Source organism: Podarcis raffonei, chromosome 2 (assembly GCF_027172205.1).
Source record: "Podarcis raffonei isolate rPodRaf1 chromosome 2, rPodRaf1.pri, whole genome shotgun sequence".
Lineage (NCBI taxonomy): Eukaryota > Metazoa > Chordata > Lepidosauria > Squamata > Lacertidae > Podarcis > Podarcis raffonei.
The window spans coordinates 22,126,932-22,154,153 of NC_070603.1; the positions used below are offsets into that span (position 1 = coordinate 22,126,932).

Consider the following 27,222-nt stretch of genomic DNA (forward strand, 5'->3'; position numbering starts at 1 on the left):
TGCTGATCAGAAGGTCGGCGGTTCGAATCCCCGCGACGGGGTGAGCTCCCGTTGCTCGGTCCCTGCTCCTGCCAACCTAGCAGTTCAAAAGCACGTCAGAGTGCAAGTAGATAAATAGGTACTGCTCTGGCGGGAAGGTAAACGGCATTTCCGTGTGCTGCTCTGGTTCGGCAAAAGCGGCTTAGTCATGCTGGCCACATGACCCGGAAGCTGTACGCCGGCTCCCTCGGCCAGTAAAGCGAGATGAGCGCCGCAACTTCAGAGTCGGCCACGACTGGACCTAATGGTCAGGTGTCCCTTTAGCTTTACTACCACATGTGACCAAGTGAAGTTGCCCAGGTGCCAGGATGCCATCAAACGTCTCTACCATCTGGAGGTGCATGTCTGGGGATCCTTGGATCTTGACCTTTTTCACACACTAGCAGTACATTCTGTAGAATTCTATTCATTATATTGTATCTGCACAATCAGAATGAATTTCGGGAACCAAAAAGTCCTATTGAAAAATACGACTTTTGAACCGTCTGGCCCCAAAATGGCAACTAGGTAAGGCATCCTGTTTTAGTGACTGTAACCCTTCTTTAAGGAGCCATTTGGCACCTAGCTTATATATCTGGGCCTTCTCGGTAGTGGCACCCTCCCTGTGGAACGCCCTCGCACCAGATGTCAAAGAGAAGAACAACTACCAGACTTCTAGAAGCCCTGTTTAGGGAAGCTTTTAATGTTTGATGTATTACAGTATTTTAATATTTTTTTGGAAGCCTCCCAGAGTGGCTGGGGAAGCCCAGCCAGATGGGCGGGGTATAAATATATTATTATTATTATTATTATTATTTCTAACAATGGTCGTGTGTTAAGGTCAAACCAACATCTACTGTACGAAACAGATAAGAAGGTGTTAAACATTGCAAATTGGCCAACCGCGTGTCTGAACAAACCCTGTTTTAATCCTTAAAGCAAGTTGTGATCTACAAAGGCCACTTCACATGTTGCATAAATGGTTTTCATGTAGTCAGTCCACAACATACGTAGTTATGTTGTCATAGAAGATTGTTGAAACTCTTTGATCAGCACCTTGATAATGCATTCCTGTGAGCCTCTGCTTGCAGGTATTTCTCATTGCATTCAATGGGCCTTGCTTACAGTTTACGGTTGCAGCCTGAGTGCATTTGCTACTGTGTTGGCAAAAGTTGGCACTGCAGAAAGAACCAGCACATATATAGATAGTTTTATTTGTATGCTCAAATGTTTAAATGTACCGTATTTTTCGCTCTATAAGATGCACAGACCACAAGATGCACCTAGTTTTTGGAGGAGGAAAACAAGAAAAAAAATATTCTGAATCTCAGAAGCCAGAATAGCAAGAGGGATCGCTGCACAGTGAAAGCAGCAATCCCTCTTGCTATTCTGGCTTCTGTGATAGCTGCGCAGCCTGCATTTGCTCCATAAGACGCACACACATTTCCCCTTACTTTTTAGCAGGGAAAAAGCTAGTCTTATAGAGCAAAAAATACGGTATGTTCAAACCATTGCTCAAGGTGGCTTGCGGCATGAGAATAATAATCACCTAATTACAAACGTAACAAAATTATTAAACGTAACAAAATTATTAAAAATCAATAAATAAAACATGAAAAGTACATAGCCAAGTTAAACAATTTCCACATAAATCATCATAAGATCTAAAATAAAGATACAAAGATTAGTATCTATTACAGCAGCGACAACACCCCAGCCTAAGAGTCTGTTCCGCAGCCTCAGATTTTGTAGCTGGAGTCAGTCCGGGCCCTGGCTTCCCAGGCCAGTTGGGAAAAGGCCTGCAAGGCGGGGAGCAGGTCTTCCAGGACTCGCAGCCAAGATAAGTCTACTTGTTACTAGCAGCGTTGAAGCTGTTGGTCAGTTAGATTAATTTATTTAAGAGCTTTTGATCGGTCAAAAAGATGCCCCTAATTAATCATCCATCAGACTATTAGAAATGGTTTAATTATTTTTAATGCAAGGACTTCACCAAAATGTAAGGAGGGAACGCTTCCTCTTTTAAAGATGGTTTGTGATGTGGTACGTCAACATGTTTGTGTCATCCATAAAATGATGGAAGAATTAATATTTTTTCCAGGACGAGATTATATTTATTCAAGGATATGAAGGTGTGTAAGGTGTGTTTTATTAAGAAGCATCTGTTTCAGTCAGCTAAAGAGTTCTTTAACTGTGTTGTGGCCTTCCTAGAAGCTATTTTAGGCTATGGGTCAAACAGACCTGGAGGTTTTGTGCAAAAGACAGCTGAAGTATTGCAGTTTACAGTCTAAGAAGCGAGGCTGGTCCAGGCATTTTTTCCTCTTTTCCCCCCTTCCACTAAACTTGGCAAGGGGAAGGCTGGATCTTTGGGGCTGGGTTCCCAGGAGGGGCAGGCTTTGTGCATCCTTCTTCTCTTCCCTGTGCTTTGGGGAAGTTTTCATCCGTGCCATTCCCACATGGGTAATAGTTAAGCTTCCCCTTTGGAAAATGTCGCTGTCTGCCTTCTTTAATGGAAGATATGAACCTGGATTTCGGGAACAAGGCTTAAGTAATTTTGAAAAGCATCATCCTATATAAGCACCCCCACAAAGGTTGCCTTACACCCGATCTGACCATTTCCCCATCAAACCCAGCAGTGCATACTCTGGCTGGCAGCAGCACTTCAAGATCTCAGGCACATGGTCCTTCGCAGTGAATGCTCTCTTTATCTTTTCAGCAAGGGATGCCCAAGGATTGACTCTGGGCAATGCATGTCCTCTACCATTCAGTCATGATCCCTCCTCTGTTTGTTAGCAAAACACCCAGCTAGAAATTTCCTTGCTAAATTCTGCGCTAACAATGGCCTTTGGAAGTCAGACTGTGCGCACAGGCCAAATTCACACCATCTATTTAAAGTGCTGTGGTATCACCTTATAAACAGTCGCTGCTTCCCCCAGAGAATTCTGGGAGCTGTAGTTTGTTAAGGGTGCAGAGAGTTGTTGGCAGACTCCCGTTTCCCATCAAAAAGAGCTCCTATGGTTCCTTGGGAAGAGGGGATTGATGGTTAAACCGCCCTGGGAATTGTAGCTTTGGGAGGAGAATAGGGGGGTCTCCTAACAACTCTGAGCACCTTTAACAAACTACAGCTCCTAGAATTCTTTGGGGAGGCTGCAGACATTTAAAGTGGTATCATAGCACATTAAATGTGTAGTGCTAATGTGCCCATTGTTTTCTGGTGGTTCCAAGAGATGGTTTGATTCAGGCGATGAATGTATGGTGTAGAGCAGTCTATTATTATTATTATTATTATTATTATTATTATTATTATTATTATTATTATTATTATTAGAATTTATATACCGCCCTATACCCGGAGGTTTCAGAGCGGTTCACAGAAAAGATCAACATAAAAACCACTATATATGTATATATATATATATATATATATAAAATATCAAAATAAAAACAACAACCCAATAACAGCCCCCCACTACTGTTGTCGGGTGATCACTCCCTGCACCTTTGTGGTGCAAGCTCTCTCTAAGTCTTTCGGAAGTGCTCTGCTGTTCTTGGAGATGTTAGTAGACAAGATGGCGATTCAGGTAGGTAGAGCTTTGAATTTTATAGGCTGAATTCGGTATCTTATATTCTGCCCAAAAGAATATAGAAAGGATATATAGATATAGCGAGGATGAGGAGTCTGTTGCATTTCAGGTATTGTTGGACTACAAATCCCATCGTCTCAGCCATGCTTGGCTGATGGGAGTTGGAATGCAGCATCTAGAAGACCACACAGTTTCTCCCCTTTCTGAGCTATAGAGAGACACTGCACTGATTTTTAAATACAGTCGTACCTTGGTTCTTGAACATAATGCGTTCCAGGAGTCCGCTCGACTGCTGGAACCATTCTAAAACCAAGGTGTGGCTACCGATTGGCTGCAGAAGCATCCCGCAGCCAATCGGAAACTGCGGAAGTTGCACCGGATTTTCAGTTTCTGAAAACCATTCGAAAACCGGAAACTTCGCTTCTGTGTTTTGATTGTTCGGGAGCCGATTTGTTTGGGAGCCCAGGCGTTTGAAATCCAAGGTACTACCGTAAAGGAATCAAAGGTATACGTATTACGTTGAGGCTGAAGTCCTCACACATTTACCTGGGAGGAAGCTCCCTGGATACAGCGGGAGTTGCTTCCAAATCAACCTGTATGGGATTGTGCTGTGTGTAGCTCAACCTTGAGAGAGTGAAGAAAACTTGAATTCAAGAAGACTTTTTGATGTTTTATGGAACCTTTGATTCCGGAACAGAACCCGGTCCTGGTTCCCGTTAACTTCCTCTGCTCCAACTTACCGTGTCCTTGAACGGGTTGTGATCCCAAAGAGAATCCGGTTTTCTGCCATCCGATGGAAGGAGGGACATTGCTAGTGGAGGAGTTTCTGGGCAGAAGTGAGCAATAGTCTTTCATTCTTCAGGCAAAGCGATGAGATGTCTTAGCAGCAGGGATGCCATATTTTGAAGAGCAAAAAAAAGAGGATGTTGCGATGACTCTCATTTTAAATCCCCCTACTATATGTAGGCTGTAGAAGCTGTGATATATTGCTGAGGGTGGGGGGCAGGAGAAGAGAAGAGGAAAGTAAGTCTACAACCACCAGTTATGTCTATGTCTCATCCAGGAAGTATAGCCAGAAGCATTTTGTCAAATTAAAAAAACCCACCCAGGCAGAAATTTTACCCCTGAAAAAGAGGATGTGTCCTGGGAAAAGAGGACACATGGCAAGCCTGGTTCGCTGAAATTTAGGATCTCCCTTTTCTGTTATACCGCTAAACACCAAAGAAAATGTGAATGAGTCAATGAAGGTAGTGATCGTCATTCCTTTCTGACCTGGGATCCACCATTAACCCCAAGCGCCAATATTCACAATACAGTGGTACCTCGGGTTAAGTACTTAATTCGTTCCGGAGGTCCATTCTTAACCTGAAACTGTTCTTAACCTGAGCTACCACTTTAGCTAATGGGGCCTCCTGCTGCTGCCGCGCCACCAGATTTCTGTTCTCATCCTGAAGCAAAGTTCTTAACCCGAGGTAATATTTCTGGGTTAGCGGAGTCTGTAATCTGAAGCGTATGTAACCTGAGGTACCACTGTATGTTTAACCATGTGCCAGTGTTTTCCCCATGTATCTATCTTTAGGTCTCGTTCTCTCCCCCCCCCCCCCATTTTCTCTTGAATTTGAAAAAGCAAAAGCCGTGATTGGCGTGGCCCACTTTTGTGTGGAGTGTTCCTCAGATTGTGGGTCATAACCACCAGCTGAAGTCCAATGGCTTGGCTCCTGTACACAAGGGGGAGATCCTTTGGTTATAAAAGAATGTAGCATTCCCTAACCTGGTTCCCTCTTTGGGTCTCAGAGGTTGACTGGTGCGTGGGGCAGTTCTGGGCACCTGTCCTTCTGCCTGCTGAGCATACCAGGAGGGACAGGTGAGTTTGCCTCCTGATACGCCACTGATATGCCCAGCTGCACGATGCCACAGATTCCAGCTTTCTCCAGCTGCAGTGATGAGTTTTAGTGCAACATCTTTGGGGTTGGGTCCAAATTGGGGAAGTCTAGGATAATGCGTCCACCTGCACACCCACTTGCTAGTTTGCTAGGGCTCGGAAGTCTCACAATGCAAGCGAGAATATCTTGTACGAATTCCCAAGGTGAGACTGAGAAACCCACCTTGACAGGGAAGGCAACATATTCTAGATTGGTGGAGGGCAGCTCTTGAGCTTGAGGTGGGGCGGGGGGAAAGATGGATGCCTTGTTAAAGGGTTAAAAGACTTCTCTCCAGGGAAGGGGACTTCCATCTGCAGGAGACAGGAGTTCCGCAGACGCTATGGCAACAGGTTCAAGCCACCAGGGAGCAGACATCTTCTGAAGGGGAGGCCAGAAAGTGAGGAGCGCTGTCAGTTGGGGCAGAAAGTTGGAAGTGGTGCAATTTGGTCAGGAGAAAGAGGAGACATAGTCTGGCCTCCTCTTCTCCACTGGAAGTGGGGTGGCCTAGCTGGAAGCAAATGAAGGTTTTGGAGTCTCCCTCGTTCCTGGACTAAAAAGTAAAGATTTGGAGAAAGCCACCCTCTTCCCTCCAGAATGACTTTAAGCAGGAGCTCCTAAATGTATATTCCATAGTGAGCCCCTTTGGGTGTCTTGTCCTAACTCGGCAATAGGCCACCCCCAAAACAGAGGAACGGGAGGCTTAGTTGAGGAGAAGCACCCAGAGTCCTGAACCTTAGGCCTGGCCCTTCCTCTAATCACCTTTGCTTAACTTTTGGCCCAAAACGCCACTTTTGGATTTGTCGCGTGGCCTCCTTTTTTGGTGGGTGGTTCCGGGTGCAGTCCCTGGTTCTCCTGGGAGCTTGTTGTCTTGTGGCTACTTTCATGCGTCCCTATTTTCTCTTTTGAACCTAGCAGATTATAGAGAGGCCTTTTCTCAGACATCTTACTAGATGTTTGCTGTTGCCACAGCTGCTTTCTGCCCCTCTGAATGTTTTGAGTGAGGTCAGTCTGTGTAAATGCCAGTGGACCTCTTCCTGCTTTACATGATGATGATGACAATGACGATGATATTTCTATGCCACCCATCTGACTGGGTTCCCCCAGCCACCCTGGGCGGCTCCCAACAGAATATTAAGAACACAACAAAACATCAAACATTAAAAACTTCCCTATACAGGGCTGCCTTCACATGTCTCTTAAAAGACATATGTTTATTTCCTTGACATCTGATGGGGTTGCATGGGTTGGGTGCCACTACTGAGAAGGCCCTAGGCCTGGTTCCCTGCAACCTCGCTTCTTGCCATGAGGGAACCACCAGAAGTCCAGAGGAGTCCTGTCCCAGATAATTCTGTGATGACTTATTCCACTTAAGTAAAGTACAGTGATACCTCGGGTTAAGTACTTAATTTGTTCTGGAGGTCCGTTCTTAACCTGAAGCACCACTTTAGCTAATGGGGCCTCCTGCTGCCACCACGCCACCGGAGCACGATTTCTGTTCTCATCTTGAAGCAAAGTTCTTAACCCGAGGTAATATTTCTGGGTTAGCGGAGTCTGTAACCTGAAGCGTCTGTAACTTGAAGCGTCTGTAACCTGAGGTACCACTGTATTCAGTAAGGCTCCGTGTGATCTGGGGTGTGTGTGGTACTTAATTTTGAGGGGAGTAACGAATTTGGATTCTGCATGAATTCAGTGGGGCTATTTTTACTACATATTGGGGGAGTGTATGTGACGCTTTGGAGAATCCTTTACACTGTAAGAAACGCTGGGTTTTCTTGGTTGCCCCAAAATAACTTTGGGCTGGGCCCGTCAAGGACAGCGGTGAAACCCGTTAAGGGTTTTGCCAAGGAATCAGGTGGGATCTTCCTCACGGGAGGCCTCAAATGTCACATGGTTGCAATAATTTAGAAGGCCCTTTCTATATGGAATTGCAGAATGATATCTGAAGGCCGTTGGCAACCAAAGAGATGCAAGTGTGCCCACCAGTGCCCCCTTCACACACGCCTCCCCCCCCAAATATATTTTGATTGGATAAGATTCTTGTTGCTTACAGAGTTTGGATTTGGTAAATCCAGAGGTTCTGTCTGTCGCTGTTCATCAGAAGAGACTAGGTACTGAAAAACCTGAATTAATGGAGCGTTTCTGTGTCACTGTATTGATGTGCGATCAGATTCCCCACCCCCCTTTAAAGTGCTCCGTGTGACCTTTAATATTGCCAGCATTTGCACAGACTGCTCTTTGCTTTTGCTTCCTGTGTTTCCGTGGGGCGAGAACTCTGGTTTGTTGGTTTGTTTTTAAAAACGGGGGTGGGTGGTTTTGCAGTTACTTTTAGTACTGTTGCTGTGAAAGGGGCGACTTTCTGGTTTGGGAAATTGAATCTTGGCTTTGTTTTGGATTTATTCAATGCCGCTGTAGTGAAATTGTGGAGTGACGGCCACAGGACTGAAAAGAGATGCAAAATTTCTGCTGCCTTAAAACCCCATAGCCTTCAAAACCCACTTTCACAGGTGGTGATCTAGACATGTATTTACATCGCTCGAGCTTTCTGTATCTTCTGTGTTGGTTGTGCAACATGGAGCAATTGCACCTTTGTACAAGGGGCTTGTGAGATCTGGTTTTATGGCCATAGCTTTTGAATTAATGAGCGGGGGAGGGAAGCATTTCCATGTCAACAAGGCCAGGCCTCTCATCACTAGACCTTAAAATTTATTTTCTTTTCTGCTTGGGCTGGAAGAAAGCTAAACACTGGAATTACAAAGTTGTTAAATTCCTGTTAACATTTGACAGTAAAGAGATAAAATACCCTGTGCGCCATAGAGCTGGGTGTTTTTGCTAGGATAATGCTTATTACAGTTTAATTTTAGACGCCTTTTTGCAGAGGCTTCAAGGAGTCGAAGTGTGTTAAGAAATTGGGAAGCAAATTGTCGAAGTATTTAGAGCCTGACATCATTTTCAGTTAACTGGAGATGTTAACCATCGTTAGGGTGTCCCAAATCTTAAAACACCATCCTGTGATATTGGGGTGGAGGTGTTTTATTTCTCCAGTGCATTTGAAATAAAGCTGCTGTTAAATTAATCAAATATATTCAAATTGGGCTGGGGCGGGGAGGGGGGGAGAGAGAGAGGTGCTCTAGCAATATTGTTAGAGGTTCCAAAGGGATGGAATATCCTTTGATATATGTGATTTGTACCCACTGCCTTTTGTGTTTTACAGCAAGCCCCACTGCCCCAATTACGGGGGGGGGGGGGAAGAGTTCACTGTGCCACAATTTCCCCAGTGTAACTTAGAATAGCCTGAGGATTTCCTACAGCTCCGGACCCCGATGCTCTTTGGTTAGGCAGAAGCCATTTTATCTATTCCCATTTGTTGGAAAAATGAGAGAGTTCTTGGAAATGGGAGTTTGGGGGCGGGGTAGAGAGAAGCAGGCTTGCTTGTTTTTACGTTACCTGAGCTTAATTGGGGGGGGGGGAGGATAGTTGCATTTCTTACAATCTGGAGAAAGTTGTTTTCCCCATTTTATTCCTAATGTTGGCCCTCTTTGATGCATAGGGAAGTTTAGCAGTGTGCAAGCAGAAATTCTTAGGATGCTATTGATCTGGGCTTCTAGTAGGTCACTGTCCTCCTGCTCTCGTGGCTCTTGCACAGCCTCTTCTGCCTGCCTCCATCCCTCCCAGAGCCCCAGTGCTTGCCTCCAAGAGCCATTGATTCAGGAAGAGGAGTAGATTATACAAAGCAAGTGCATGTAAATGAAAATTCTATGTCTTGAGTTCAGAATCTGGTGTGTATCAACATGTGAAGTTTTCCTTTCTTGCATTTGTTGGGCTTTCAATCTCATCTTAAATGTAGTTGTTTCCCCCCCGTGTTTAACAGTTTTTAATGATCTTATGTGTACAGTCGTACCTTGGTTCTTGAACGGAATCCATTCTGGAAGTTCGTTTGACTTCCGAAAATGTTCAAAAATCAAGGCACGGCTTCCGATTGGCTGCAGGAGCTTCCTGCACTCAAGCGGAAGCTGCGTCGGATGTTGGGCTTCCGAAAAAGTTCGCAAACTGGAACACTTCCGAGTTTGCGGCGTTTGAGATCCAAGGTACAACTGTACATCGCTTTGAGATGGTGGTTTGGAAGGTGGTTAATAAATTGATAGTAACAGTAAATAATGGGGCTTGACCACAACATGGCTTATGTGGCACTGTTTAAACCCTAGTGAGAGGCTAAGAAGAAAACAGGGCTAGGGAGAAGGAAGTTTCCTGAACTGTTTTCCTTCTTGCCTAGGTCTCTTGGATACAGGATGGATGATCAGAAGCCACCTGGTGACGACAAAGACTCTGACACACCAGGTAGGTGCCCCAGTTTGGCGTCTGTTGATGAGTAGTTTGCCTCCAAGTTTGCCTCCACAAGAGGTTCAGATTCTGTGGTCACGAGAGAGGAGAGATCTCCAGAGCTCTCCTCTGCTTTCAAGAACACGGCCTTCTAACCTACCCAAGTGACGATGACAGAACACCCCCCACATACGCTAAGTAAAAGAATGTGTTTTATCACACCCCCCTCTGCTTCCTCTCTTTTTCCCTAACCTTACACAGTGGTACCTCAGTTCCTGAACGTCTCTGTTGACTAATATTTTGGTTTTCGAGTGCCGTAAACCTGGAAATAAATGCTTTGGTTTTCAAACACTTTTCGGAAGTCAAACATGCTGCGTGGCTTCCGTTTTGAGTTTTCCGTATTGAGTTTTCCGTTTTCGAACTTGAACGGTCTTCCAGAACGGATTACATTTGGAAACAGAGGTACCACTGTACTGCATACAACGCCAATGTCTCACAACAAATGTAATTTATCTGTATAAAACACAACCTGAATCAAAGAGACAATGGAAGTGTATTTGTAAAACATGAAAATCTTTAATAAAAATTACTTAATTTTTTAAAAAAGTCTTTATTCCAGCAAGCATTTTCACCAAAGCCTGGTTTTATAGTTTTCATCCAATTTTTATCTTTTCTGTCTTTTTATTTCTTGATAGATAAATGGTTTAAATGAATGAGAAAAGGTATAGATAAAGGACCCCTGGGTGGTGCTGTGGTCTAAATCACTGAGCCTCTTGGGCTTGCCGATCGGAAGGTCAGTGGTTCAAATCCCTGCAACAGGGTGAGCCCCCATTGCTCTGCCCCAGCTCCTGCCAACCTAGCAGTTTGAAAGCACACCAGTGCAAGTAGATAATTAGGTACCGCTGTGGCGGAAAGTTAAACGGCGTTTCCGTGCGCTCTGGTTTCCGTCGCGGTGTTCCATTGCACCAGAAGCGGTTTAGTCATGCTGGCCACATGACCCAGAAAGCTGTCTGTGGACAAACGCTGACTCCCTCAGCCTGAAAGCGAGATGAGTGCCGCAACCCCATAGTCGCCTTTGACTGGACTTAACCATCCAGGGGTCCTTTACCTTTTTAAAAGAGAAAAGGCCAACTCAAATAATAAAAGAGCTGTTGTCAGAAACCAAGGATTAGCCATTTTCATATTTTTAAGGAAATGTAACACTAAAAAAAAAGAAGAAGACAAAGAATACAGCCTTCCAGAATTAAACGCACCGGAGTGGTAGTTTTTCTTGCCTTTGCAGTCTAGGGAGGAACTGCGGGTGACAGAGAATATTGGGCTGCCGTTGAGCACAGGAGCAGTGTGCTGAGTTCCCTCTCGGATGTGTAGTTTTGCTGGCTGTGCACCTTGACATCATGGCAGTGTGCGATAATCCCGCCTCTGTCGGCCATCATTGACTGCACTCTAAGGAGGCCACGAATCACCCCTTGTAACCACATCAGAACACATTGGAGTAGATGCTATGCATGGGAGAACTCAACATGCGGCCGTCTTTTTGTGTGTGTGGCAAACCAATGCTTTCGTTTGTTTAGCAACTTGCAAATCTTGTAAACCTGAGAGGTTGACGTTAAAATGACGGCTGAGCGTCAGAGCGGAAGACCACCTACATTCTGCTCTCTCCCCAATAGAAATAAAACCAGCATCAACAGAAATATAAATATACGCGTTATGAAATAGTGTTGCGTTTTAAAGTACACGTCATCCATCTGTATCTGTGTAGGCTTGGTAAAGCAAACAAAAAATCAGCAGGAGCCTTAAAAACAGTAGAGTCAATGCGCCTGCCTAATCTCAAGCAGCAGGGAATTCCAGAGTGAGGAAATATGAAATATTTCCTTTGTGCAAGTATGGAAGAAACATTACGTGGCATTTTGCAAAAGTGCCAGCTCTGCAGGTTGAAGCTGTCAGGTGAACATATTATGGTAAACTGGTCCTGAGCTGGGTCTCATTTCTGTCAGCGGTATCAGTATTGGTGTCAAACTTTTATTTTAGTCACAGACCAGCGTAAAATAAAACATACAGATAAACTGAACACGTAAGACTTAAAACAGGCAAGGGATAAAAGCTAGTAGCTGAAAGGTGATTATATCATAAGGTAAAGGTAAAGGGACCCCTGACCATTAGGTCCAGTCGTGGCCAACTCTGGGGTTGCGACACTCATCTCTCTTTATTGGCTGAGGGAACCGGCGTACAGCTTCCGGGTCATGTGGCCAGCATGACTAAGCTGCTTCTGGCGAACCAGAGCAGCGCACGGAAATGCCGTTTACCTTCCCGCCAGAGCAGTACCTATTTATCTACTTGCACTTTGACGTGCTTTCAAACTGCTAGGTTGGCAGGAGCAGGGACTGAGCAATGGGAGCTCACCCCGTCGCAGGGATTCGAACTGCCAACCTTCTGATTGGCAAGTCCTAGGCTCTGTGGTTTAACCCACAGCACCACCCGCATCCCATTGTATCATACATAACTTAAAAAGATAGAAACAAGGACAAACGGTTAAAAACGACTTTAAAGGAGGGAGCATGAAGGAGCACGGGCCTTTCATTTTGGGCCTACCATCCTTTGACAAATATCCATAATAGCAGCACAAAATCTAGTAACTGAGTATGTAACATCTGGGTTTTCATCTTGAAGTAGCAAGGAGGCATTAAGTTGTTCTGTGCAACCTGGAAATTTATGTTAGTGTAGGCAAGATGAACTCAGCTTGTATATCTGTTTGGTACTGGCAGTGAAAAAAGGCATGTTCCATCGCTTCTCGGCCTTTTGGCTAAGATCAAGCGTAGCATCTATTCCTGTCAGCAATTGTGCTTGATAATGCATATATTCCCCCCTAGACACGTGAAGGTCTGTGGTGGGGTGGGGCAGGACCCAGAAAAATGTGGAGGGAGGGGAGATTTCCTCCACCCCCAAATCATTTTCCCCCCCGGGCTTTCATCTCTCGTATCACTCCTCTGTGAAGTCCTCAGTTTGGGCAGGGAAAGTGACACGAGCGATGCACTTCCTACCCGGTTGCCTGGCTTTTTACAAAATACCCTCTTTCAGCAGCAGATGGAATTGTGTCCTTGGAGGAGCAGGGCAGCGTGGAAGCTGATCCCTTGAAGCCACCAGAAGAAGGCCCTGCAAAAGAGGCATTGGAAGAAGTGGAAGCGAAAGCAGGGCCACCCCCGACCTGCAGGTGGGAGATCTTCGACGGTGTTCCCCCCCCCTCCTTCACTTGGAGCTCTTTTCTTCTGAATGGGGAGGCTCTCGAGGGTTCAAGGTTAACAAACCGTAGTAGGAGAATCCGGGGAAGAATTTGAAGGGGAATCCGGAGCCTTTGCTTGGCATCGGATGGGCACAGAGCATAGCTGTCAACCGTCCCTTATTTGGCGGGAAAGTCCTTTATCCCAGCGCCGTGTCCCGCTGCTGTCCCTTATTGATGATGTCCCTTAAATTTCCTGGGTTTCAGAGGAAGCAGCTCCTCTCCCTCCCTCCCTCCCTGCTGGCCAGGGAGGAGGGAGGCTCCAACTGTGTTGCTTGGCTGCCTTGCTCACCCAATAAGGAGTCTAAGAACGACTGGGGGGTGGAGCTTGCATGCCTTGTGCCGATCAAATCGGCCGTGTTGCCTGGGGACTCGCCTTTGCTCAGCGCTTCCCAGCGGAGAGGTGATGGTGGTTTTCCTTGCTGCATCCCCTTTGCTGGGTTGCTGTGCTGTGGGAACCACCGCTTGAGGCTTTGTTTGGCTGCTGGCTGGGCTTTCTGCCTTTGGCTTGGAGGGGCTCAGAAGTCGAACATACCTGTGCTCTGAAAATCCCTTATTTTGGCTACTGATCCCTTATTTTCGAGGCTGCTGGCCCCTTATTTTCAAATCTGTAAGTTGACAGCTATGGTAGAGAGAGTCCGTCATGGATGCCCAAATGGGACTGGAGGACAGAAGGCCTGGATCCAGATCAAAGTGGCCCCTTGGGATATTTTGGGTGGGACCACTCTTGCGGGTTGGAAGGGGGCAGATTTTCCTTGCAACGGCGAGCACGTTCTCATCTCCTCCTTCCTCCCACCTTCCCAGCTCCCCGCCCAAGCGCTGCGCGTTCTGCAACTGCAGCAAGTGGAGCCTTCACGGGCAGCGAGAGCTGTTGCGCTTTGATCCGGCGCCTGGCTGGGCGGACGAGCTTTCGGAGCCGCAGGAAGGGAAGCAGCCTGGCTCGGCGGAGGCTGGAGGCGACGACCTGACCCTGATTGGCTTTGCGGATGGTGTGGCAGTGCGAGAGGTGTTTGAGCCAACAGGTGAGCCCAGGAGGTGCCGAGGAACCACGGCTGAGAGGAGCCCTAGCCTGGCACCCCTCCACCTTACCCCAGTGCCATTATGCCCTTGCCAAAGCTCCCTTTCCTGATGTCTCTGTGCAGCCTAGAAATCTTTTTTATTTAAGAAAATCTTTATTAATTTTCATATAGACAAATATACATAACATATAATGCAAAAGATGGTACAAATGAATAAAAGCAATAAAGTAAAAAAAGTTAGAAAAACAAACATAAACAAATACAATATATTACGCTCACATAACAAATTAAAATATGTAACTTCCAATAATTCTCATTATACTACTTATGTTATCTGTATTCCTTTCACAGTTTCATATTATTTTATTTTGTATATAGATATATAATCCACTATTACATTTTGAATAATTCTTGGTTATCAGCATCACTCTATTTCTGCAAGTATCTTATTGTTTGTATAGTACATTTTCAAGTATTCTTTAAATATTTTCCATTCCCTAAATACCTTTTGGTTTGACATTCCTCTAAGTTTCCCAGTCATTTTGCTAGTTGCAGGTATTCTATCATAAGAATTTGCCACTCTGTGATCACATTTTTCCAATTTCTTGCCACTATTATTCTGGCTGCCGTAACTGTGTGGTCGTAGTATTCCTAATAGAAAATGTTCTTGTTTTTTTAGAAATGTAAATTTAAATAGATTTTTAAATTCACTGTAAATGTTGTTCCAAAATTCACGGATATCTTAAAAAGCTGGTTGGCGTCTGATTTAGCAATACATCCCTCTTTTTTTTTAATCAGGAGGGCTTAGGTTAGAGTAAATTGGGAGGGCGGGGAGTGCAGACTTCAAGTTTGCAGAATCTGTTCTTTTTCTTTTTGTACTGGCGTGGTAAGAATTTACTTCTGCAGCACTGTGTTCATTACCCAGGTGAGGGAACGCACCACAGAACCAAGGAAATAAAACGGGTCCAGCACCTGGGAGGGACTGCGTGTTTATTAAAGCTGTTGCAATAGGACAGCCTTGCCAACCAGCTGCTCATGAATGCATGCACACAAACACACACACATGCACACGCAGACACAGTCACACACACAAACCAGGTACCTTGCCAACCCAAGATGCCATGCATTTATTAAAGCTATTGCAGTAGAACAACCTGAGATGCACACATGCACACACATGCACAAAACCAGGGACCTAGTAGTGACTTGAGAGCATACACTTGGACTTAAAGAGCAGATTAACTCCTGGAGCTAAGCACACATGCTTAGATGTTAGATATGGCTGCCAAGACCATATAGCACCAGTCCTGAAACTCCTACATTGGCTCCCAGTACATTTCCGGGCACAATTCAAAGTGTTGGTGCTGACCTTTAAAGCCCTAAATGTCCACAGCCCAGTATACCTGAAGGAGCGTCTCCACTGAGGTGCAGCTCTGAGGGCCTTTTGGCGGTTCCCTCCCTGCAAGAAGTGAGGTTACAGGGAACCAGGCAGAGGGCCTTCTTGGTAGTGGTGCCCGCCCTGTGGAACGCCCTCCCAGCAGATGTCCAGAAAATAAACAACTATCTGACTTTTAGAAGACATCTGAATGCAGCCCTTTTTAGGGGTGTTTTTAAGGATTGATGTTCTATTGAGTTTTTAATATTCTGTTGGGAGCTGCCCAGAGTGATTGGGGAAACTCAACCAGATGGGCGGGAAATACATACACACATACATACATACATACATACATACATACATACATATAATTACTACTACTACTATTACCGTATTGGCCCGAATATAAGCCGCCTTTCAAATTCATGGGGGGGGGGGAGAAAAATAAACAATACCTGAATATAAGCCACTCCCTTAAAGATTCTGCAGGCGCTCATACCCGTTCTGTTTCAGCAGCGATATCGTAAAAGCCAATTTTTGTAAGGTCGCAAATTTAAGCTGCACTTTAACTTTTCACAGTCGGAATTTGGAAAAAAAATGAGGCTTATATTCAGGCCAATATTATTCCTAATTCCCCAGGCTCCTGAGTGTGTGCCTTTGATGAGGTTTGCTTTGCTGCCCTGTTGACTGTCTTCTTCTTCCTGTTTGTGCAGGTCACTTCTGGGCTCATCACTGGTGCGTGGTGTGGTCAGCCGGAGACTTGCGTTCGGAAGGGTCATGGTTGAGCCTCGTGAACAAAGCTGTCATCTCAGGGATTGCACAGGTTTGTCGGGGCTCAGCTGTGCTGGGAGGGTGGGGCATGTTCCTTTCTAGCTCTTGTGTGGGGTGGGCCAGGAATATATGGGGTGCGCCAGGACAGTCCTCCCGGAGCAACGTCCTAGGCAAAGCTCTAGGAACCGCTTTCCTAACTGAGCAAAGAAGACACCCTTAAGAAATACTATAATCCTCTGAAGGGACGCGGGTGGCGCTGTGGTCTAAACCGCTGAGCCTCTTGGGCTTGCCGATCAGAAGGTCAGCGGTTTGAATCCCCGCGATGTGGTGAGCTCCCGTTGCTCTGTCCCAGCTCCTGCCAGCCTAGCAGTTCAAAAGCAGACCAGTGCAAGTAGATAAATAGGTACTGCTGCGGCAGGAAGGTAAACAGTGTTTCTGTGTGCTCTGGCTTCTATCACAGTGCCATGTTGCACCAGCAGCGGTTTAGTCATGCTGGCCACATGACCCGGATAGCTGTCTGTGGACAAACGCCGCCTCCCTCAACCTGAGCCTCCCAACCCCATAGTCACCTTTGACTGGACTGGACTGTTCAGGGGTCCTTTACCTTTAAAGGTAAAGGGACCCCTGACCGTTAGGTCCAGTTGTGACCGACTCTGGGGTTGCGGCGCTCATCTCGCTTTATTGGCCAAGGGAGCCGGCGTACAGCTTCCAGGTCATGTGGCCAGCATGACTAAACTGCTTCTGGCAAATCAGAGCAGCACACGGAAATGCCGTTTACCTTCTCGCCAGAGCAGTACCTATTTATCTACTTGCACTATCGTGCTTTCGAACTGCTAGGTTGGCAGGAGCAGGGACCGAGCAACGGGAGCTCACCCCATTGCGGGGATTTGAAACGCCGACCTTCCTATCGGCAAGTCCTAGGCTCTGTGGTTTGACCCACAGTGCAACCCGTATCTGTACCTTTACCTACCTTATATTCCTACATTGCAGGGGGTTGGACTGGATGACCCTCGGGGTCCCTTCCGACTCTGCAATTCTATGATTCTTTTGAAATACATTTCCTCAAGTTACATCCTGATGCAGTCCTTAAATATCTTGGGAATCAGTAATCTGTGGGGTTTCCCCTCCTTTTGTCTGGGGAAAGGACCAGGGACAAATTCTTCATGTCCTAATTCCTGCTGTAGCAAATCCTGTTGCAGGAGCAGGATAGCACCCTGGTCATAATATAGCGCTGCCATACGCCTGGAATTTCCTGGACGTAGCCGGGATTCGGTCGTCATAATTAGCGGAAATCGCTGAGATGTCTGGGAAAACCTGGATGTATGGCAACCCATGTCGGGAGTGTAGATTTTGGCAAATTTCCTTAAAAATAGCTCTAAAACTACATTAAAAAAAAGAGATTTTTGCAGAAAAAGCTCAATATCTTTTGTGTCTGGGTTTTTACTTTTTGAAATATGACAACCCTAGCATAAGAGAAGTTAAACTGTAATAGCCATATTTGCTAGACTGGTTGCGACTTTAGAGTGAATACAGTGGTACCTCGGGTTACATACACTTCAGGTTACAGACTCCGCTAACCCAGAAATAGTGCCTCGGGTTAAGAACTTTGCTTCAGGATGAGAACAGAAATCGTGCGGCGGTGGGAGGCCCCATTAGCTAAAGTGGTGCTTCAGTTTAAGAACAGTTTCAGCTTAAGAACGGACCTCCGGAACAAATTAAGTTCTTAACCTGAAGTACCACTGTACTGGAATCCAGTGATTAAAGCGCAAAGTTTCATTCAACATGGAGCTACCAGGTGGACACTCCTTAACCCTCCTTTCAAGTATACTTTCACGTGAGCACCGGAGAATTGCAAAAAGCCTCTCACCCTTTTTCACCCTCTGACCAACGGAGCACAAACGTGCCAAACCTTCCTCCTTTTTCTCTCCCGGAAAACACATCCTGAAACCCGGCTGTGTTGCATTGCCTTCACACTAGGTTGGCGAATCCAATTTTCTCCCAGTTCGTGGCTTTTGTTTCATTAGCAGAAGCTTGGAGGTTTTTTGTTTTTAAGTGTTATTCCCCAAAGCCCTTGCCGGTCCCTTTTTTTTTTTGCAGCGACTGAGGACCTGGAAGGGAAGCTCTGGGAACAATAAAGAGCTCAGGAATGCTTTCAGGATAATTAGGCTGTGTGTATACAACAGGGGCTGGCAGACTTCAGCCTCGCGGGATCCACTTTGTTTGTTTTTTTACTAGAACCCCCAAGACCCACCAGACCCGAGCCTGGTACAAAAGGCATGTACTTAGAATTAAAGAGGGTGAGCCTCGGGATTTGGTTATAGTAGCAGAACTGAAGGAAGCTTTCAGTTCTCTTGAGCATTCCCACCTTTCTCCATTTCATCAGTATGATTTAATGTGGGTGGTATTTTGTTATTAAACGAGTTGAAAATCCTTGCCGGCCTACTGGAAATCAACCAGAGTTCTGCCATTAGATTCCAGTCCACTTCCTGTCCGCTCCTGGTCTACATCTTCTTTAGGTTTGCCTTGGACCAGGCTGGAGATCTGACATCTGGACAAGAAGTTTGTGTTTAAATGAGTTGATGTGACGGGTACCAGCCCTGCACAAAAGTGAATTCCAGGTTTGGAAACTGCTGTGCAGCGCAGGTGAATGTCGGGTGGGTGCTCAGAAGCGTCCAGGTCCCGCAGGCAATTTGCCAGAGTGAATTAAGCAGGTCTCTCGATCTTAAGGGTGGCGCTGTGGGTTAAACCACAGAGCCTAGGACTTGCCGATCAGAAGGTCAGCGGTTCGAATCCCTGCGACGGGGTGAGCTCCCGTTGCTCGGTCCCTGCTCCTGCCAACCTAGCAGTTCAAAAGCACGTCAAAGTGCAAGTAGATAAATAGGTACCACTCCGGCAGGAAGGTAAACGGCGTTTCTGTGTGCTGCTCTGGTTTGCCAGAAGCGGCTTAGTCATGCTGGCCACATGACCCGGAAGCTGTACGCCGGCTCCCTCGGCCAGTAAAGCGAGATGAGCGCCACAACCCCAGAGTCGGCCATGACTGGACCTAATGTTCAGGGGTCCCTTTACCCTTTACCTTTACTTCAATCTTAAAGGTGGCTGTTCCTCAGCCGTAGTCTGAACAATGAATGGTTCCTGTGTTTGGTGGCAGCTGTATCTCAGCTCTGGTTGTTCTGACCTATCTAATACTCCCATTCTCTGCAGGAAGAGAAGTTCTCCCCACCCCTCTTTCTGAACCTGTGTTTATTTTATATCCTTTATCGGAAAATAAAAAAGTACAAACGTATAAGTGCGTAGAGTGGGATGAGACGCAGAGAAGAAGAAACAAGAATTAGTACCTATGTAGAAAACAAAACAACAACACCAAAAAAAAAAAGATATGGCCTGGCTTTCAATTTGAACTTAGCCTGATCTTTTATTCCCCTTCCTTCCCTCCCTCTCCCCTTTTTATGAAGATTACCCGCTCTGGGATCCCACAGCTAATTCTCCCCTGGTCTCCTCGCTGGCCCAAATAGGACTAATTTAGCCAGCTAGCCCTGGTGACCATTTAATGTTTATTGGGTGGACTCCCCCCCCCCCCCAAATTGATTTTTGAATTCTGAATTTATTGTTATTCACATTTCATACTGTCATATATGCTGTTTTTCGTTGCATCAATTAAGTGTTTTAAATTTGTTGTTAGCCGCCCTGAGCCCAGTTTTCTGAACCGGGAAGGGCGGGGTATAAATAAAAATTTATTTATTTATTATATTTATTAGAAAAAGGGGGAAGGGATGTTATTGTAGTTAACCAGGCCTTATTAGGGTATTTATGAAAAATAAAACCTCTTTTTGAACCTGCGACGTCTTCTTCTTCTTCCTTCCAGAAATGTGAACACTGTAAGAGACGGGGTGCTACCATTCCGTGCCATGCAGAGGGGTGCCAGCGCCACTATCACTTCCCCTGCGCGGCGACTAGTGGCTGCTTCCAGTCTATGAAGAGCTTGAAGCTCCTCTGTCCTGAGCACCTGGACCAGGCAGTACAGATGGGTAAGTGTTGGCGGTGTGGCTTTCTGGAATGGGATCCTGCTTTAGCCCAGTGATTCTGTGAGCAGCATGGTACTTAAACAGAAGCGTTTTTTGTTTTTGCTTTTTAAAATGCTTTATTGAAATTAGAAAAAAAAGTAACATTTAACAAAATTATCCATAGAAAAAATAAAAAATATTAGTGTTTGTTAAATTGTATCATGTTCTTCTTAAGATTCCAGTGACTTCCAGTCAATTTTTCCCCTTCCTCCCTCCCCCCAAAATTGTTCTCTCTTCAAATCTTTAATCATGTGCACAGATTATTCATTCTAATTTGGACGCTTGGGTTGGCTTCCCCCTGTGCTATCTAATTCCTATAACTTGTCCATTTATTTTTTAAAAATTGACATTTGTTTTCCCATGTATCTTCCGTCATTACCTGTTCAAATATATCAGATTGTATATATTCAAAAACGTAGTCATTCCATTTTTCCATTGTCCATTTATCCTTTTCTTTCCATCCTGATGCAATAACGAGCATACCAGCTAAGATAATTTTATACCAATCTTGCTCTTTTCTTTCTATTTTACTATTCCCCAGTATTCCTGAGATAAGCATTTCTCTGTTGACTTCTGTCTTAACCTGAAATACATCAGAAATAACCTTTATAATCCTTTGCCAATATTTCTTTACACAAATACACTCCTACCACATATGTGCATATACCCCTAACTCTTGACCGCACTTAAACAGAAGTGATTTTCAGTAGGTAGAGCAGCCGGGGCCTGGAGCCTGGGATTCTGAGCTGTTATTTCTGGATTTGCAGGGTCAAGAAAAGGGAGGCCCGTGTGTGTCTGTGTGTCTGTGTGTCTGTGTGTTTCTCAAACTTAGCTTTCTCTCCAGCTGTTGTTGGACTACAACTCCCATCATCCCTAGCTGCAGCGAGGCTCCTCACAGGGTCTCTGCTATGGGAGCATATTCACCCAGTGCTTTTCAAGCTGCACTGGCTCCCGGTGGAGTACAGGGTCAGATTTAAGGTGCTGGTTTTGATCTTCAAGGCCCTTCACGGCCTAGGACCCTCGTACCTACGGGACCGCCTCTCCTGGCATGCCCCACGGAGGACCTTAAGGTCCATATATAGCAACACCCTAGTGGTCCCAGGCCCTAAAGAAGTCAGATTAGCCTAAACCAAAGGCAGGGCCTTCTCAACACTGGCTCCGGCCTGGTGGAACGCTCTGTCTCATGAGACCAGGGCCCTGCAGGATCTGATTTCTTTCCGCAGGGCCTGTAAGACAGAGCTGTTCCGCCTGGCCTTTGGCTTGGAGCCAATTTGATTCCCTCCCCCTCTTTCTTTTTTCTTTTCTTTTCTCCTCCTGTGATGAGGCTGCATTTTAATATTTTATTGTTTCAATATTTTAATGTTGTATTTTAATCTTGTTTTTAAGTTGTATTCATTCAACTTGTTTTTATTTTTGGTTGTTAGCCACCCTGAGCCCGGCCTTGGCTGGGGAGGGCGGGGTATAAATAAAAATTATTATTATTATTATTATTATTATTATTATTATTATTATTATTAGCTAACAGGTCAGGGATGATGGGAGTTGTAGTCCAACAACTGGGACCTAAATTTGAGAAAAACAGTGTTGTTTGTGTTTGCTGCTGCTGGACTCTGGGCCAATGGGGGGGTGGTTTGGTGGATTTTGTCCCAGAGTGCCCTTCTTCCCTCCTTGCAGAGGACTCTCGCTGCATGGTTTGCGACGCCCCCGGGGAATTGCGCGACCTACTCTTCTGCACTAGCTGTGGCCTGCACTACCACGGCGCATGCTTGGAGATCACGGTGACGCCACGCAAGCGCTCGGGCTGGCAATGTCACGAATGCAAAGTTTGCCAAACCTGCAGGTGAGTGTGAAAAAGACCCTCGGAGGGGGGACCCCCGTTGAGCACCCCAGAAAGGCCTGTTGCCAGGGATGCCTCGATTCACTGGTCGCCTGTGGCGTCTCTCCTTTGCAGGCTGTCTGGGGAGGACAGCAGGATGCTCGTGTGTGAAGCTTGCGAGAAATGCTACCACACCTATTGCTTGAAGCCAGCCATCGAGAGTCTTCCCACCGACTCCTGGAAGTGCAAAGTAAGTCCCTGCGCGCGCGTCTGAGCTGAAAAACTTAAAACTCCAATGTTGAGGTAACCCAAGTTGCCCTTTGCAAAAAGAGAGTGAGTTCTGCAATCTCTTCAGTATTAAGGAAATGGGCATATACAGTGGTACCTCGGGTTACATACGCTTCAGGTTACATACGCTTCAGGTTACAGACTCCACTAACCCAGAAATAGTACCTCAGGTTAAGAACTTTGCTTCAGGACGAGAACAGAAATTGTGCGGCGGCGCAGCAGCGGGAGGCCCCATTAGCTAAAGTGGTGCTTCAGGTTAAAAACAGTTTCAGGTTAAGAACAGACCCCCAGAACGAATTAAGTTCTTAACATGAGGTACTGCTATATTTGCTTTACAGTCATACCTCATGTTACGTTTGCTTCATGTTACGTTTTTTCAGGTTGTGTTCCGCAGCGACCCGGAAGTACCAGAAAGAGTTACTTCCCGGTTTCGCTGCTCGCGCACGCGCAGTAGCCCTAAATTGCGCTTTGCGCATGCACACAAGCCCCAAATCATGCTGCGCACCTGCACAGATACGGCGCTTCAGATTGCGGGCTTTTCATGTTGCGAATAGGCCTCTGGAACGGATCCCATTCGCAACCAGAGGTACCACTGTACTCTGTTTCCAACAGACATGGGGTGAGGGTAAGTTGCCAACCGAAGGCCAGTTGAAATGCTATTCGGCCTCCCCTCTGTTTTTGAGGCATCCGTTACCTAGGAACTTGCCTTTTTCCTTTTAAAAAATGATGGCATGTTTTCATGGCAGTAGATTCTGTACTGAGGCAACGCTTGGAACAGAATGCCCATAGCCCTGCCTGCCCGCAAGGAATCCTCCACCACTTGCTTTCACATAGAGATACAGTGGTACCTCGGGTTACATACGCTTCAGGTTACATACACTTCAGGTTACAGACTCCGCTAATCCAGAAATATTACCTCGGGTTAAGAACTTTGCTTCAGGATGAGAACAGAAATCGTGCAGCAGCGGCAGCGGGAGGCCCCATTAGCTAAAGTGGTGCTTCAGGTTAAGAACAGTTTCAGGTTAAGAACAGACCTTCGGAACGAATTAAATACTTAACCTGAGGTACCTTGTACAGTGGTACCTTGTTTCTCGAACTTAATCCATTCCGGGAGTCAGTTTGACTCCCGAAACTGTTCGAAAACCAAGGCGTGGCTTCCAATTGTCTGCAGGAGCTTCCTGCACTCAAGCGGAATCATTCGCAAACCGGAACACTTCGGGTTTGCAGCATTCGAGAGCCGATTTGTTAGGGAGCCAAGCCATTTGATTACAGTGGTACCTCGGGTTACATACGCTTCAGGTTACAGACTCCGCTAACCCAGAAATAGTGCTTCAGGTTAAGAACTTTGCTTCAGGATAAGAACAGAAATTGTGCTCCGGTTGTGCGGCTTCAGGAGACCCCATTAGCTAAAGTGGTGCTTCAGGTTAAGAACAGTTTCAGCTTAAGAACGGACCTCCGCAACAAATTAAGCACTTAACCCGAGGTACCACTGTATTCCGGAAGAAGTCGAATGCCAGCCCCGGGCACTTCTTTCCCCATTTCTTCTTCTGTGTTCCTCACTAGTTATGGCAGCCACAATTCAACATTAGCCTTCAGAAAACTAAACAAAACCTTGGTGATTTTCTCTGAACCAACCTAATATTTTTTATACCACTGTGACCAAGTTTCTTAGTTTCTATGAATTGTTAGCATTCAGCACATACAAACAAAATAAAAACAATTGCTAACAGTACAACCCTATGTAGATTTGCTCAGATACAAGTCCCACTGTGTTCAGCGTTCAATGTTTAAGGTTGCAGGCAAAGTTTGGAAGCTGGTTGATAATAACTTCAGGTTACTCATTGCCCCAGAGACGGCTAACCTGTGGCCCTGCAGATGTTTAGGATTCCAGCTCCTATCAGACTTAGGCAGTCTGGTCAGGGGTGATGAGCATTGTATTCCAGCAACATCTGGAGGTGCACAGCTTAACCACCCCTGATTTATCTGCTTTAAACCCATATCATGCTCTGGTAAGGCTATGAGGAGACTGGTAGCACCCCATTCCTGCTTTTTAAATAACCACAGTTATTCAGTTGCGTCTGAAAAGGACAAACCGTGGTTAACGGTAACCATGATTGATTGAAACGAACGAGGATCAAACCATCTGGCATCACAGATTGTAGTTTCAACTAACCACAGTTACTGTAGCGGTAAACTCTGGTTATTTCAAACCACCCAGCCCTGCGTCTCACCCCCGCTCTTTCCAGCTTTTCCAGTTTAGTGTCTGCAGTCTTGGGGCAAGCAGGTAAGATTTGGGCAGTGTCGGAAAGACCCTCGGCTGCCTTTCCCCTCTCCTGAGTGCCCATCTCTCTTCCTCTTCCTCCAGAGCTGCCGTGTTTGTTCTGACTGTGGCTTCCGCCCTTCTGCCCTGGATCCCAGCAGCCAGTGGTACGAGAACTACTCTCTCTGTGAAGGATGTCAAGAGCAACGTCGCAAGAGTGCAAGTAGCACAGAGGCCGTACAGCACAGCCAGGAGTGAGTAGCCTAGGTTGGGGAAATAATAATGGGTGTCCCAGCTCACAGTGTAGGCTGGGGTATCCCCCGAAATCGCCGATGTTAAGCATGACTGTAGTAGGTAGGTAAAGTTAAAGGGACCCCTGGCCATTAGGTCCAGTCGTGGCCGACTCTGGGGTTGCGGCACTCATCTTGCTTTATTGGCCGAGGGAGCCGGCGTACAGCTTCCGGGTCATGTGGCCAGCATGACTAAGCTGCTTCTGGCAAACCAGAGCAGCGCACGGAAACGCCGTTTACCTTCCCGCCGGAGTGGTACCTATTGATCTACTTGCACATGACGTGCTTTCGAACTGCTAGGTTGGCAGGAGCAGGGACCGAGCAACGGGAGCCCACCCCGTCGCAGTGATTCAAACCACCGACCATCTGATTGGCAAGTCCTAGGCTCTGTGGTTTAACCCACAGCGCCACCCGAGTCCCTCTGACTGTAGTGGGACTCAGTGGCAAATGGGAGGTCTCAGGCTTGCACATTGCCTCTGCCCCAAAACCCATCAGGGGGCCTTGGGGAAGCCACTGCCTCCCACCCCTGCAATTTTCACAATTGCCTACCTCTCAGGGTTGTTGTAGAGATTATTGAACACTTCTTAAATTCTAAGGATAGCAACTTCTGGTCTCAACTGGCCTTTTTCTTTTCAACGAACCAGGCAAACTGCCCCAGCCAGCAGCAGCAGCAGCAGCCTCATCACAACAGATAAGCCAGTGTCCCCCAAACCACTGGAGGAAGCCTGTGCAGCCAGCAAGGAGCAAGCAGAAAGGAGCTGCAGCAGCCCGGTCAGTTTGCACCAAGAAGAGCAGGTGCCTTTGGGTTGTGATGAGAAACCGACTGGTGAGTTGATCTTTGCTTACACACACACACACACACACACACACACACACCCACCCACCCACCCTTGCATTTTGTTAGAAGATTGTGGGCTTTTGTTTTTGCCAAATGATCAACAGCGGATACTGTCTTAGGGGAGAAATATCTGTGCATACCTTCCATAACTTGTAGCTCAACTTGTGAGCTATCTTGTCCACACTTTTATCATGAATGCCAGTTGCATTTTACAGCTGTTGGCAAGTGCCTTAAAACAACAGAGAGTCTTGTGGCAACTTAAAATAGAGTTGGAATCAGGCTTGTGGGCTCCAGTTTCTTTTTATTAGGACCCTAATAGATATAATCATAATCATAATCATAAATATCAACAACAAAATATTTATATGCCACCCATCTGAAAGGGTTGCGCCAGCCGCTCTGGGTGGCTCCCAACAAAAATAATAATAAAAACACGATAAAACATCAAACAGTAAAAACTTCCCTAAACAGGTCTGCCTTCAGATGTCTTCTAAAAGTCAGATAGTTGTTTATTTCCTTGACATCTAATGGGAGGGCGTTCCACGGGGCGGACGCCACTACCGAGAAGGCCCTCTGCCTGGTTCCCTGTAACCTCACATCTCGCAATAAGCGAACCGCCAAGAGGTCTTCAGAGCTGGATCTCAGCATCCGGACTGGATGATGGGGTGGAGACGCACCTTCAGCCATCCAGCAGCCAGAGCTTGGTGGAAATGAAGGAATGAGAGAATTCTGAGCCCGGGACTTGGTTTCAGCACCAGAACCGAGCTAGCTGTCGTTTTGCGTACAAATCTGCTCCCAGTTATTGCAAGTGTTCTTAGTTTCTGCAGTGGAACTAAAAGGGGGGGGGGTGAGGGTACGTCATGGAGCGGATTTGAACTTGTTTGCAAGGACCGTTTGAACGAGCTGTCCCCTTGTGTCCTTTCCAGAAGCAGACAAGCCGTTAGAGCTGTCCAATGTTGATCCGGAAGCCCCTGCAGGGCAGGAGCAGATGGAAGTAGAGACGCCATTAGAGCCTGAGAAGGCCCCCTCTCCGCCACCCCCCTCCCCCAGTGCCACCAGGTGAGCTAAAATAGTGTTGCTGTATTTCAAACAGTGGATTTCCGGACAGAAAAGTTGTTGAGCTATTTTTTTTTTGGCAAAGTTGTTGAGCTTTGAGGGGTGGGACACAGTTGTTGAACTTCTTTTGGTTTTGCCCTAAGCTGTGCTTTTTGGGCGAAAACACAATGGAAAATAGAAGCTATTTTTGAGCAAAAATTGGTAAAAAACCCGGCACTGCCGACGTGGATTTTCCTGGACGTTCGTCCGATTTCCACCCGGACACTGTTGCCGATTGCGGTATTCCGGATTCGTCCAGGAAATACCAGACATATGGCAACCCTAGCTAAAGGGCCA

General features: G+C 46.3%; 1 protein-coding gene and 1 long non-coding RNA gene across 2 annotated transcripts in view; one reads left to right on the plus strand and one right to left on the minus strand.

Annotated features, from left to right (window-relative positions):
* Positions 1–27,222, plus strand: part of LOC128407190 (histone-lysine N-methyltransferase 2D-like) — a 117,615-nt gene that overhangs the window by 8,616 nt on the left and 81,777 nt on the right. Inside the window, 11 exon segments of the mRNA XM_053375251.1 lie at positions 9,792–9,856; positions 12,914–13,046; positions 13,917–14,134; positions 16,220–16,329; positions 20,140–20,302; positions 22,013–22,178; positions 22,290–22,404; positions 24,808–24,956; positions 25,637–25,818; positions 26,757–26,866; positions 26,868–26,889. Coding sequence (XP_053231226.1) covers positions 9,808–9,856; positions 12,914–13,046; positions 13,917–14,134; positions 16,220–16,329; positions 20,140–20,302; positions 22,013–22,178; positions 22,290–22,404; positions 24,808–24,956; positions 25,637–25,818; positions 26,757–26,866; positions 26,868–26,889 — 1,417 coding nt within the window. The 5' untranslated portion in view covers positions 9,792–9,807.
* On the minus strand, positions 928–5,870 carry LOC128407205 (uncharacterized). The gene is made up of 3 exons (XR_008328733.1): positions 5,371–5,870; positions 4,340–4,478; positions 928–1,196 (listed from the first exon to the last, which is right to left on the minus strand). It is a non-coding gene; the product is annotated as an uncharacterized LOC128407205 (long non-coding RNA).